Genomic DNA, 15,000 nt, shown 5'->3' with positions numbered 1-15,000 from the left:
TCTTTCATCTAAGAACGACGGATAAAAACGTCAATCCATCAAGTATATCAATCCATCCATCCATCTATCCATCCACTAAACAACTTTTCGATAGAAAATCCAAGTGTCTGTCTCCTCGATATCTATCTAGCACTCATTCATCCGCCTATCAGTCCATCCACTAATCTGAACTAGCAAGATAGATCTGCATCTGTATACTTGACGTCAACGTCAGTCAAGTTAGGCAACAATTCTTTGAGCTTCTCATAGTCACTCAATGAGACGGCCGTGCTGTTCAAGTTGACTATTCGCAAATTTTTCAGAGCTGGGTGGGTGGAAAAAATGGTGGTAAAAAAAAATATTGAAAAAACTTAAGATAATTGAAAAAATAATGAAAAAAATGATCATTTAAAACAAATATTCATTTAATTGATAAAATATAATATAGTTAATCAAGTTGACGACATTGTCTTCCCTTCATATCACTATCATTAAAATAATTACTCTTAATTAAAAAAACATTGCTAGCACAGAGTAAGAGCGGAATACTACCAGGTTGAATATGCAGATGAAATTGAAAAAGTATCATGAAAACAAAATGGTTGTTTTTTATCATTAAAAATTTTTGTTTTGAAAAAAGCCTGACTCAAGTGCATAATATTTACTGCTCCTGCTGCTATCATCACTATAACTTGCTGCCACGTTATCATCACTTACAACCACCAACATCATCCTCCCAATCCTATTTTAATCACCCAACTTTAAATAATCACATACACACCAACATGCACACACATCGACACACACACAGCACAACACATAAACAGACAGACGGATCACCCCGACGAGACTTACAAGCAAGGCATAGTATGCCTTGGCTAGTGACCAACGTCTCACAGAGGTTCAGGACCTCCAGATTGTCCAAGTGGTCACTGATTAACTGAAGCCCTGAATCCGTGAACTGTGTTTGGTCAAAAAAAAATTTTTTTAACAACGAGATTTTTAAAAATATTAATAAAAACGAATAAAACTAAGTCTAGCTCGAAATAAATAACCTTCTTAAAATATTTCATGATGCATTATTAATTAACTAGTAAAGTAATCAATAGAAACCCAACCAAGACACATTAAAAAAAAAGGGTAAAGATTAAACGCCAATTACACTCGTCCTAATTAATTGACATCTCCCTGACCTGAGTGGACCAAAGGTTAAGCTCCCTTAATGAGGTCAGGTGAATGATATCTTGCGCACAGAGGGCAGTGCACTTAGTGAAGGCCAGACTTAATTGTTCAACGTTTCCATAACAACCTGACTCCAGCATCCTCTTCAAATCTAGGTCAGTTGACCGCGACGGCAAACTTAACTTCCTTGGACCTAACCCACTTTGCTGCGTGATGATAGGATGATAATTCTATTATTATTATTATTGTTTGGTTAGGTACTGTTCTATTTTTATTATTTGGTTGAGTGTTGTTACTGTGGCATCAAAAAATGCTATCAAAAAATTTCAAAAGATAGAAGAATTTTTGAAACTGAGCTAACATCAATATTGAAGAATATAATTATTATTCTGATGCCACAACAGAATTGAAAAATTTCCAAGCGACAGCCCTCCTCTTCCCAGAAAAAAAACTAACATAAACTCTTCTCTCCTCCAATCTCTTGTTTAACCTATCCAACTCCACCTTGCCAACGAGTGAGGATGACAGTGTGGTCATAAGATCTGCATGGAGGTCAGTGTCAGCTGGCAGCACGTCGTACTCCAGACAACCGCACAATGCCTGATTGACGTCGTACAATTATTAAAAATTGTTTTTTAAATAAAAAAAAGATGAAAATTTCCGACAGTAACTTAAGGTTAAATAATTTGTGTCCATTGATTCATTATTTTCCAAAATTAATATTTCCCAATATTTGCTAATTAACCTTTATAGCATTTTTATCATTGTTAGCTGCCATTGCAATCCAATGAGGTAGGAGGTGTGTGTGTGATTTGAAGAACTTTCTTCTGTAGCAGCAGCAATTCAGCAGTGCATCAAGCTATTTACAGTGAAAATTCAATCAAATATTTAATAATCTATAATAAATAAATATCAAAAATAAACTATACAGTTAATAATACGATGATAACATTATCAAATGTCGAAACAATCAAATACATTGTCACCATTTTTGAGTGTAAATCATTGTTTGACCAATCAGTGGAGCACAAATCAAGCCAGCCTGGTTTTTCCAACTTTGACCTGATTACCGATTGGTGGACCGGGCACCTCTTGTCGGCCACAATGTTTTTGAGAAAGATCTCCATGTACCTGTGATTCAAAGAATAAAAAATTGTAAACATTACAATCCAGTGTAATGAGTATAAATATATGAGGAAATATCTTTATGTTAGAGGTCATAGTGAAAAGAACAAACTTGAGAAAAGTTTCATCTGACAATGCCCTGATTGAATTTGATTGATTGATTGATTAATTAGTTGATTGATTATAAAATTAGTCCTTTGATTGATTAATTAATTAATTAAATGACTGATTAATTGAATGATTGATTAGTGGAATAATTGATCAACTGATTGGTCAGCTAAAATTCAGAAACAAAAAATACAACTTCTCAATAAGCCATTTGAAATCTATTTAAGAGCTATTTTGTGGGAATTTTTTCACGCATATATATAGCGATGATACGAGGTAATAAATAAGATAAAAAATAACATTAAAATGATAACAACTACAATAACATAAGTAATAATGAAAATAATAACAACAATAACGAAACTTACCTAGAGGGAAATGGTACAAGTTGGACATAACTAGCCAGCTCAGCTAGCCAATCATAACATCTAGATCTGTCATAATTATTGGAACATTCTTTTATTTACCGAAAAACAAAATCCAAATGGAATATTAATTATATGTTAGAGTGTAAATAAATAAAATATAATGTACGATCCTCTCATGCTCTTTGATCAACAAGTGCTTGAGAGTAAAAAAAAATATATTTAAAATCGGTTAAGTAGTGTTTCTGTCACAATATATGCTATATGACGAGCTAATTACCGCGTTAATCAATTTTTCATTAAAAGATTTCGGCCATAAAATTTTAAACAAAATAATAATAATAGTAATAATAATAAGAAGAAGAATAATAATAGCAATTCAAAATATTGAAAAAAAAACTACAAAAATATTCATCAAAAGATATAATAAATGATAATCAATTTTATTAATAAACAAACACTCACAGAGCAGTTAAAATTTCATAATAAACCACCGGTTTATTATTATTATTATTATTAACAGTAGTAGTCGTTGTAGTAGTAGTAGTAGTAGTAGCAGCAGCAGCAGCAGTATTAGCAGCAGCAGTAGTAGTAGTAGTAGTAACAGTAGCATCGGAAACTTTTATTTCTCTTTCTCTGACGTCACTCTCATCTCTCTCTCTCTTTATCACTTTCTCACCGTTATCATTTTCTTTGATAGTTTGTAAATTTACATCAACACCACAACAACCATCATTATCATCATTATCAACTTTATTATTATTATTATTATTATCATTATCATCACCATTACCCAAAGTGACGATAACATTGGATGATGATGATAATACAGATGATGGAGATGATGACTGGAAGTTTGTAGGCGGCCTGTGGGTGTTGTTTTGTCAAGACGTTACATCATTTTCAAATTTTCATCATCAATCACGATCATCCTCACCTGCTTCAACAATCCCAAAATCACTACCAACATCTCATGCATCGTTAATCCTTCTCACTCATTTACTCACTCTTTCATTCCCTCACTCATTCACCCGCCATACTTATTCAATCATTCACTCACTCACTCACTCACTCACTCTCTCACTCACTTAGAATTGTAACAGTTGAAATGTTGAGAGATAACATCAGCTGAGATTGAGAAGAGATTACGAAGACAGTTTAGGTGAGGGCACTTACTGAAGGAACCATGGATCCTATTAGATGTGCGTATGTATATGTATGTGTGTATATGTGTGTATGCATGTCTGTGTGTGTTCACATGTGTGTGTGTGTGGTGTGTGTGTGTTTGTGTCTGCGTGGTTAATCAGTTCAATCATATTTTGCATTATACGGTTTTTTTATGGTAACTGAAGTCAATAAATAAATTAATTTGTTATAAATTTTCACAATCATTTATTTTACATTGTTTTTAAATTTTTAATACTAATAAAAATAAAACTATAATTAAAAAAATGCAAACACCAACAAACCAAACTAAAAAAAAAACATAACCATACAAATGAATAATAAAACAAATACAACTGATACAAAAAATCTACTTATTCTAAACAGTTTATTTTTCAAAAAGAAAAAAATGAAACCCTGCAAAAATTCATTAAAGTTGAGGACAACAACAACAAAATAAAAACACACACACAATACATACATGCAAAAAATTTTATATTTAAATTCTTCTTTGTCATTTAATTAATTTTAAAATTCTGCCTGACTACAAACTTATGAATGAAATTGTCAACGAATGAATGCAAATCTAAACGGGATTGTTGTTGTTGCTGTTGTGTGATGATGTTGTCAATGTATCCACATATTAGGACTCTGTTGCTTGGGGCATAACTGAAATTCTGTGTACAATAAATTTTTTGTTGAACATTGATTGAGTATTTTTAAAAAAAGATTAATTAGTATCGATCATTTTTAATTAAAAGTTTGAAAATTTATAAATTTTATCATCAACTAACTAGCCAATGGGATTTTTTACAAAAATTTTAAGCCAGATAAAGATAAGACTATTTCACAAATGTTGCAATTATCAAATGACAATTTTAAAACTCATAAATATCACAATTATTATCATCATTCTCAGCATCTCTATCATCTTTTTCATTTTCGCAGCTAACATCATCGTCATTCACATCATCAAATCTGTCCTCTTCATCTTCACAACTGTTGAAATCACCATATCATCACCAGCATCATCACCTCTATGTGTAACCATTTAATACACATTCATCGTCCTCCTCACGCTCATCAACTCTCCTTCATCACCACAGCCAGTATGGAAGATAAATTAACCAAACTAACAACATTATGCTTCAGAGTCCATTCAACCAGATCATAATACACATCTCGCAGCTGTGAATGTTGGCAGCACTCCTTGCAATACTGTGTAAACAAAACAATAAGACGTAATTACGCTATGATTAGTAATGTAACCTACACTCTAGCAGTGTAACTTAACAACTATAATTAGTAATGTGATTTACACACTATATGATAAGCAACTTAATTTGCACACATTGGCAATTTTTAAAAAATTACAATATCCCACAGATGATACAATGTACCACTTTAATACAACATAAAGTTAATACAACATAATACACAGAAGAAAAAAAAGCACAAAACTATAATACAATAAAACCATACCACAAAAATACAACAACGTCAATGAAAATACAGAACATTTTTATACAACTTAACACTACATACGACAAAACACAAAACAAAAAATACATTGATAATACCATACAAAAATACAATAATAATACCATACATACAATACAGTAATACAAAAACACGATAATAATACCATACGATACAAACCTTAATGAAAAATTTGCAAACATAAGGTGAAGGACCAAGAGGAAATGATTGGCTGAACGTCCATTGAGTGGCTAAAAATAACTGAATGACCTCACTGCAACTAAATATATCTGTGTTCTATTTGAAGACGAAGTGTTGATGGTGATGATGAGGAGGAAGATGAAGATGAAAAAAGATGATGAAAAAAATGACTGTCCATAGTCTAATGGCAGTAATTGCAGTCATTATCATCAGCACAAGGAATGATAATAACAAAGATGATGATGATAACAATGATGATGAAAGTAAAAAAAGATTACACCATGATATGACGGAGGATAGATCACCACCAACATTATCATTCATAATCACATCATCATCACAGCAGCAAGACACAACAAAACACAACACTATGTATATATATATATATACCTCAAGAATTAACTGAGAAACCACATCCACAGTTTTCTGTTTAACTACAACATCCAACAATGCACTGTCTTGTGTGAATGCTAACATATCCTATGGGGATAATTATAACTATTATTGTAATTATAACTATTATTGTAATTATAACTATTATTGTAATTATAACTAATATTGTAATTATTATTATTATTATTATTATTATTATTATTATTATTATTATTATTATTATTATTATTATTAGTTGTTTTCATGTTGTTAAAAATAAGTAGTTGACCCATAGAGCACATTTATTTTTGAAATTTTAAACACTTGTTTCAGTAAAATTACTGGTAATTTCTAATCACCATCATCATCATACAATCATGATCATCATCACAACTAATCATCATTACTAATGCCATTATTATTATTATAATTACATATAATATCATCATCATCATTAAAAAACGTTATCATTTTGCTATCATACTGAAATCTACACATGTACTCACTCTAATCTGATTGGACCAGTGTGAAAAAGATGTTTCTGATTTTAATGACTCAACAAACTGCCATAGCTTCCTCTAAATTATCCAAAAAAAGTATGAGAAATTTTTTTTCTCATTAATGAAAAATCATTCATTAAATTCAAATTATTGAAATTGTTCATGTAATTATAACAAATTGTTATTACATTAGGTTATTTAAAATTAGGAAAAAATACACATACATGCATTTCTTCTATTTAAAATTTAAACAAATTCACCCAAAGAAAGCATCTACCACCTACCTTCCAGGCTAATGAATGCATGAACTGATTTTGTATCTGTAGATTTTGCATCTGGAGCAAAAAATTAATTTCATTTGAGAATATTTATTTAATAAAATTACAAATTAAATAATCGGTAAACAATTAAGTAATCAATAAACACCCTTGTAAAATAAAAAAAAAATAAAAAAGAAGCTTCAAAAAAATGTAAAACCAAATTTTAATTATATTAAAATTAATTTCAACTCTAATTAATAGTTTAATAATATTGCATAAATGATGTTAATATGAGCCACTAATATTAATAATAATAGTTGCTACAACAATCTCAGCCATAAACAAGCAGCAAAATTTTATATTTGATTCTCAACAGTTTAAAAAATAACAAACGGAAAAGTTCAATTAATTAAGTTAATTATAATAATAAGTATTCAAATAATAACAATTAGCAATTAATTAATTAATTAATTAATTAATGTTATAATAGGATACCTTTAGTACTATGAAGCCATCAGGCACAGCAATTTTGACAAGACAGTCAGTGTAGGAGTTGTTGTGACACATTATCTTTATGTTCATCAGTTTAGAATAGCGTATTGGGAAATATGAAAAATCTAAAGCCTGGATGATTTAATTGAGTTTTTTGAACATTAGGCTTTTTGTTAAATTTGTAAAATAAAATTAAAAATAAATTATCTACTTTATAATTATACTAAAAATTATTTTATTTATTTCTTTAAATAAAAGATTAATTACATATTATATCATAAAGTTGAATCTTACATTAATTAAAAAATACATTTGGCTTAGTAAACATTACTTAAGAACAACTTCGTAATTTAATGTTAATAACAAATTTTATGAATCAGCGACAAGTAACTCAACAATTAACAATATTTAAAATAAACAGTCTTACTTACTGATTTCAAAGATATATCACTTTCATTAAGACTAATCCTCACTGTGTACCATTTTCTGAGAAAGCTGGAATTTAAAAGTTTACTGACCAAAGTGGCACAACCACTGATTTTACAAATGTCTACCACTGTTTCTGTAAGCAGACGATATTTTTTACTAACATGAAAAGTTGTTTTTCTGGAATTATTAATTGTGATCGTCCTAGATGTCCTGGTTGTCAGTGAAAGAATGTGAGGCGATGACATGAGAGGCACACTCTCTGGGGCCGAGGTTGTACAACAAATCTTCATTTTAATTCACAACTAGTTCTTTGATTTGTTTAAAAACTTTTGATGAACTTGATAAAAAAAATTATCAATTGAAGATCAAACAAGATCAGACTAGAATAAGCAGAGAGATTTCATGAATTTATAATACAATTTCGCCTGTGTTAACTACAGATGAATTTATTGTCCAGTCATTCAAACTAAACAAAAAGGAGTCTGCTATTTTTTTGTAGTATCACAGAAAAATAAATGCAATCCGGGAAGCCATTTTTAAAATTTTTATCAGCCAGACTTTTAAAAAATTATAAAATTAATTACAACGCTGTCCGCTATTTAACCGATAAAACCGAACAAAACAATTATTTAATTAAACGCCATTTTTACACTAATTAGTTTAAGACACTAATTAATTTAATATTTAACTGAAATTAGTGATTAAGTTTGACATCTTATAGCATAAACACTTTGAAAACATTTTTAATACATTAACGGGCGCGTTCTTATAATTGGTGACAATATTGTGACATAAATTTTATCAAATATAGTACAGAAAATTTAAGATTATAGTGATATTACGCTTATTTATGTATAAATTTCACTTCAATACTTTAAACATTATATATAATTAATTAAATAAACTTATGTATAATTCACATAAACGTACTAAACGTATATATATAGTATATCAATTATAAAAGAAATAATCAGAAATTATACACTAACTACACTAAACATAGCATGTGATGTATGTCAAGGTTTTCTGAATAAATTAAATTTCTGCTCGCAGTGGCCGCCATGAAATGGAATTAAAATAAATTAAATGCAAGCTATCTTAATTAGGAAACCGGTTTTTTTCCAAAAAAACCAAAAGAAAGATGTGTTATGTTTGTGGTCCTGTAATGAATTGTAATAAGAATTACTGATTTACTGTTCCTTCATATTTAAACCAGGCAACTAGACGTTGTAGCTTTACTGCTACTGCTGCTACTACTATTACTGCCTCTGCTGCTACTACAGCCACTACAATTACTGCATCTACTACTACCACTACTGCCAGATGTATTATTGCCGTAACTGTTGCAACATTTACTACTACTATTGATTACTAAACATTAAACCACTACTGCTACTGCTGCTACTACTTCTATAAATATTATCAGTAATGAATAAATACTAAAATACTAGTTAACAGTTTATTGATAAAATGGTTTTTTCCACTATATCAAAATACCAATTTCATTAGTTTCAGAGAAATAATTTCTTCAAGTTAGTGTGTAACGACATTTGATTTAAAACAAATTAATTAATTTATCAAAAATTATACCAATAAATATGCAACAATGAAAACTTTCCACAAACGGCCTACGTGATTGGACTGAATACATGTGCCGGTACGATACGTACGTGATTGAACATTGTCCGTGCATGTCGCACGCAAAATAGCAAACACCAATGATGATTCGTTGGTGTGAAGTGATGAATAACTAAAAATAACACACGCACGCACGCACACACACACGCACACACACGTACATATATAAAGAGTCATCATCATACATCATATTCATCAACAATGTCTAGTGGCCTGGTTTAAATGGGAAGGAATTGTAAATCAGTATAGCAGAAATACAATTTATTGATCAATTAAACATCTTAATTAAACAATTAAACATCTTAATTGTCTATGTCTAGTGTCTATTGTTGAAACTTATTTTTGGCACAGAGATAGCCTTATTTAAAGAATACCAATAAAACTTCAATAATAATTAATTATATAGCTGGCAAAAAATAGCAGCCCACCAATACTAATCCAATTAGACATGAAGACAAACAACACGGTGTCAAAAACGAGACGTTGTTTATGTTAGAGCAGTGGGGTAGAAATTCTCGAGGCCCAATCTACCGTCCAATTAATCGTTACGTAACGGGAAAGGTGTTCACGCAACAACAACGCAGCTGTTGCTGCTGCTGCTACTACTACAGCCACCAGCCACCTACTACTAAATGTTGTAGTATAATTGCAGTTACTGCTGCTGCTGCTGCTACTGCTACTGCTACTGCTGCTACTACATAAACTACAAAATGTTGTAAAATTACTCCATAAATTTGACTCGCATTAATAATAACAATAATAATAATAATAAAATAATAATAATAATAACAAAAAATACTAATAAATATTAATTATATCAATTGCTGCTGGCGATCATGTTAATGCGCTAAAATATTTATATACGTCACGGTGTTGGGATGTGATTTGAATTGCAAATTACAATTATTATTGATAAATAAATAATAAGTAGTTAAACACACGCACGCATGCAAACACACACACGCACACACACACAAGTAAACACACACACATACATATATATATATATTATATATATATATATATATATATATATATATTGTATTTCAGCTAATGATATTTACTAATAATAAACAGCGTTTAGATTAATTTATTCATATTTTTATATTATAGGGAATGTTAACGAAATTTCTATTTATAAATTTACGAATAAGTATGTTATTCGTCATCTGTCATCATTATCATATGCATATACATAATCATCATCGTCATCATCGTTGTCGTCATCATCTTCATCCTCATTATCATCTTCTTCAACATCATCACCATCATCATCTCCATCATCATCATCATCTCCATCATCTGATCCTCGTTAACGCTTCCAGCCTTCCATCATCATGTGCGCGTTAGAGCGTCGTGGGTGGTTTCATTCATTCATTCATTCATTCATACATTCATTCATTCATTCATTCATTCATTCATTCATTCATTCATTCATTCATTCATTCATTCATTCATTCATTCATTCATTCATTCATTCATTCATTCATTCATTCATTCATTCATTCATTCATTCATTCATTCATTCATTCATTCATTCATTCATTCATTCATTCATTCATTCATTCATTCATTCATTCATTCATTCACTCACTTTATCTCTCATTGGTTCGTTCTTTCGTTCGTTAGTTCGTTCGTTCTTTCGTTAGTTTGTTCGTTCTTTCGTTAATTCGTTCGTTTGTTCACCCTTTCATTCATTCATTCATTTGTTCTTTTTTTTATTTTTTGAACCCACCATCGGCGTTTAGTTACTGTCATAATCGTCATCATCATCGTCGTCATCATAGTCATCATTATCATCGTCATCATCGTCATAATTATTTACAACAACACTTATATCATCATCATCATCATGGTGATGACATCAATTAAAAAATTGATAACATCATCATCATCATCATGATCATCATCAACAGCATCGCCTTCACTTACATCATCATCATCATCATCATCGTTGTCGTCGACGTCAACATCATCATCATCGTCGTCGTTTTCATTTTCATTTTCTCACACTCAATCAATCAAAATTTGTCTCATACATGGCATGCTTGTTGTGGTTAGGAAACTTTCAAACCAATTTGCTCGTTCATTAACGCTCTCGATAACAATCTGATGATGATGATGATGATGACGATGACGATGATGATGACGATGACGATGATGATGACGATGACGATGATGATGGTGATAACGATGATGATGACGACGATGATGGTGATAACGATGATGACGACGACGATGATGAAAGTGATGTCTATGAGATGATGATGATAGTGGTAAAGATGACGATGATGATGACGATGATGATGGTGGTGGGGATGTCGGTAACTTACACAAATTTGTTTTATTTACGTAAACAGCACCTGGAAGATGAAAGATAAAACAACGGAAGGAGGAATGGATGCTGGAGTTAATGGATGAATGAACGGATGGTTGGATGGATGGATGGTTGGCTAAAAAATGAATGAGCGGAATAAATGGATGAATGAATGGATGAATAAATGAATAAGTAAAAAAAATATATGAACGTATGAATGATTGATTAAGTTACTAAACAAATAATTGAAAATAGGAACGAATAAATGAACTAACCAATGAATGTACGAATGGTTGAAAGTAGCAATGAACGAACGAACAAACGAACGAACGAACGAACGAACTAATGAATGAATGAAAATGAATTAAGAAAGCATCGCATAGATAAACGAATAGTAATTTATAAAGAATTATAATTTTATATGACGGAATAAACATCCAGGTAACACAAACATGGAACTTCCGACGTTAATCAAATATTTACACAAATGTCACATGATTATTCAAGTAAATAAATTAACAGAATAAACATTATTAATAATAATAAATAAATAAATAATACTATACACAATCGTCTTTTACATTATTGCATACAAATCAAGGTTTGATTTAATCATTTTGTTTGTTTAAAAAAAAAATTTTTAAATGACGTCTGATCTATAAATAGCTCAGGTCAAATACCCTTGGACCTATAAATAACTTTTCAACTTTGCGGTGAGATATCCCTTGATTGTCTATATACAAATGGTGTTTGTATATTTTGTATTAATGCCAGTAGGTATGTTATGTATTTTATTGTATTGTAATATGCTGTATTGTAATGTAATGTGTATTGTGTTGTATTTTATGATATCGTATGTTATTGTATTACAATTACTGTATTTTTGTATCTTGTATTGTAAATATTATTGTGTATTTGGTGTGTCTTGCATATCATACTGTGTACTGCACTCTGCGGTATTGTATTGTATTGATTTGTATTGTATTGTATTGTACTGTATTGTTTTGTATTGTATTGTATTTTGCATGTTGCCATTTTCAATTCCTAGGGTATGGTGGTGTGATTGTGTGTGGTTTTTAAGATGGAAAGGGAGATTCGAAGTTTTGAAATTTGAGATGCTATCAAAATCCACTCAAACGGAAAACAAAGTTTTTCATTTAAGCTCCAGGTTGCTCGCCTGTCTGGATGATCTTTTTGAAAGTTTGAAAGGAAGCAAGAACAAAACAAAACTTTTGATATAAAAATTAAGAACACGGAACAATTGTTTTTGTTGTTGTGTTGTTGTGTCAGTGCGTGTATGTTTTTGAGTGTGTAGAGATGTGTGTGTGTAGAGTTGTGTGTGTGTGTATTAAGTATTAAGTTGTGTGTGTGTATATAATTAAGTAATTGGCATTAATAATTAAGAAATTGATATAAATAATCAAAAAATTAATAATTAAAAAATTATATATATTTATTCGTGAAACCTCAATAGCTGAATGGTAGTATTGATAGTACGGCTCATTATACAAAACGGTCAATCGCTGTCCGGAGATAACGAATAAATTACACGCTATCAGGCTTTATAATGTTAGTCGGCGATCATCAAAGCGGACAAACGTTTGTGTATAAGTTGAAGCATACAAATCAAATGTACAAACATTTGTATGTTGTACATTTGTATGTTGTACATTTGTATGTTGTACATTTGTATGTTGTACATTTGTATTGATACATTTGTATGTTGTACATTTGTATTAATACGTTTGTATGTTGTACGTTTGTATGTTGTACGTTTGTATGTTGTACGTTTGTATGTTGTACGTTTGTATGTTGTACGTTTGTATGTTGTACGTTTGTATGTTGTACGTTTGTATGTTGTACGTTTGTATGTTGTACGTTTGTATGTTGTACGTTTGTATGTTGTACGTTTGTATGTTGTACATTTGTATGTTGTACCTTTGTATGTTGTACATTTGTATGTTGTACCTTTGTATGTTGTACATTTGTATGTTGTACGTTTGTATGTTGTACATTTGTATGTTGTACGTTTGTATGTTGTACATTTGTATGTTGTACATTTGTATGTTGTACATTTGCATATTGATGCACACTGCTTGAATACCAGGCATACAAATTTGCAAACACAAATGGCAAAATTAATGGCAAATGATAATAATTTTATTTTGCCAAAGGCATGGAGACTGTGGAGACTGAAGTTCAGAAGAACTTCAGCAGTTCCATGAAAATAGTAAGAAATATAACGTAAAATAGTATATAAACTATTAAAGTTATGATAATGAATTAAATAAAAAATAATTTAGTTTAAAAATTAGTGAGAACAATATAGATGAACTTAGTAACATTAGGTGAACAATAGGTTATATAGTACACAGTTTTTAAAGAATGGCTAATGCGCAAACAGGCAGTCAAAAGTTTCACATTCCTATTTATTCACATTAGAACAGCCAGTAATAAGTAACAATGATCATACACACACACACACACACACTCACACACACACACACAAAAGAAAAGCCTGTTAGTCCAAAAACTTCTGAAAAAAGGAAAATCATCATTTTCAATGACGAAACATCCTAAATTAAATTTATACATCGCCGGCATAAAATTACAAAAATTACAAAATTTATTATATCAATAAAAAAAATACAAGCGTAGATCAATCATAAACAAAAACATAGACGCACATGCGAACGCACACACATACACACACATAAACAAACATACCTACATAGAGACAGACTCACAGGAACGCACACAGACATACAAATATATGAAGATATACAAACACCCAGACTGATAGATACACTGCCATAAATACAGGCATACAAACACACAGACAAGAAAGATACAGACAGAAATACAGACAGAAACACAAGCACACACTCAGGCGGGCAGTGTTGATTACGTAACGACACATATTGATGCGGTGATGTTTGCCGATCTGGCAGGCTGGATTGCATCGTTCAAAGCGAGCAACTGACTAATTGGAAAAATATGGCTGCTGATGCTGCTGCTGCTGATGATGATAACGATGAGGAGGATAATTGTGATGATGATAATGATGTTGATGATAAAGATGATGATGATTATGATTATGATAATGATGATGATGAGGAGGATAATTGTGATGATGATAATGATGTTGATGATAAAGATGATGATGATGATTATGATGATGGTGAGGTGAAGGATAATTGTGATGATGATGATAATGATGTTGATGATAAAGATGATGATGATACTGATGATGATAACGATGAGGTGAAGGAGTAAAAGAATATTGACCTGACAAGATGTAAAAATTGTGATGAGTGAATCACATTTTTCTCAAAAATGGGATGAATGATAAAAATGAAAAAAAAAATTATTTTAATAAACATTAAATC

At 30.6% G+C, this 15,000-nt stretch overlaps 1 protein-coding gene across 1 annotated transcript; it reads right to left on the bottom strand.

The window, feature by feature from the left end:
- Window positions 1-170: 170 nt before the first annotated feature.
- Window positions 171-940, bottom strand: HELRODRAFT_75160 (hypothetical protein; the record flags this gene model as incomplete). Its single annotated transcript, XM_009015488.1, has 2 exons — window positions 171-304; window positions 835-940. Coding segments are annotated over 2 exons (240 nt in total), but the record flags the coding sequence as incomplete, so codon positions are not given.
- Between the last annotated feature and the right edge of the window lie 14,060 nt (window positions 941-15,000).

Source organism: Helobdella robusta (genome assembly GCF_000326865.2).
Source record: "Helobdella robusta unplaced genomic scaffold HELROscaffold_16, whole genome shotgun sequence".
Classification (NCBI taxonomy): Eukaryota; Metazoa; Annelida; class Clitellata; order Rhynchobdellida; family Glossiphoniidae; genus Helobdella; species Helobdella robusta.
This window is presented reverse-complemented; position numbering and strand designations above follow the sequence as displayed.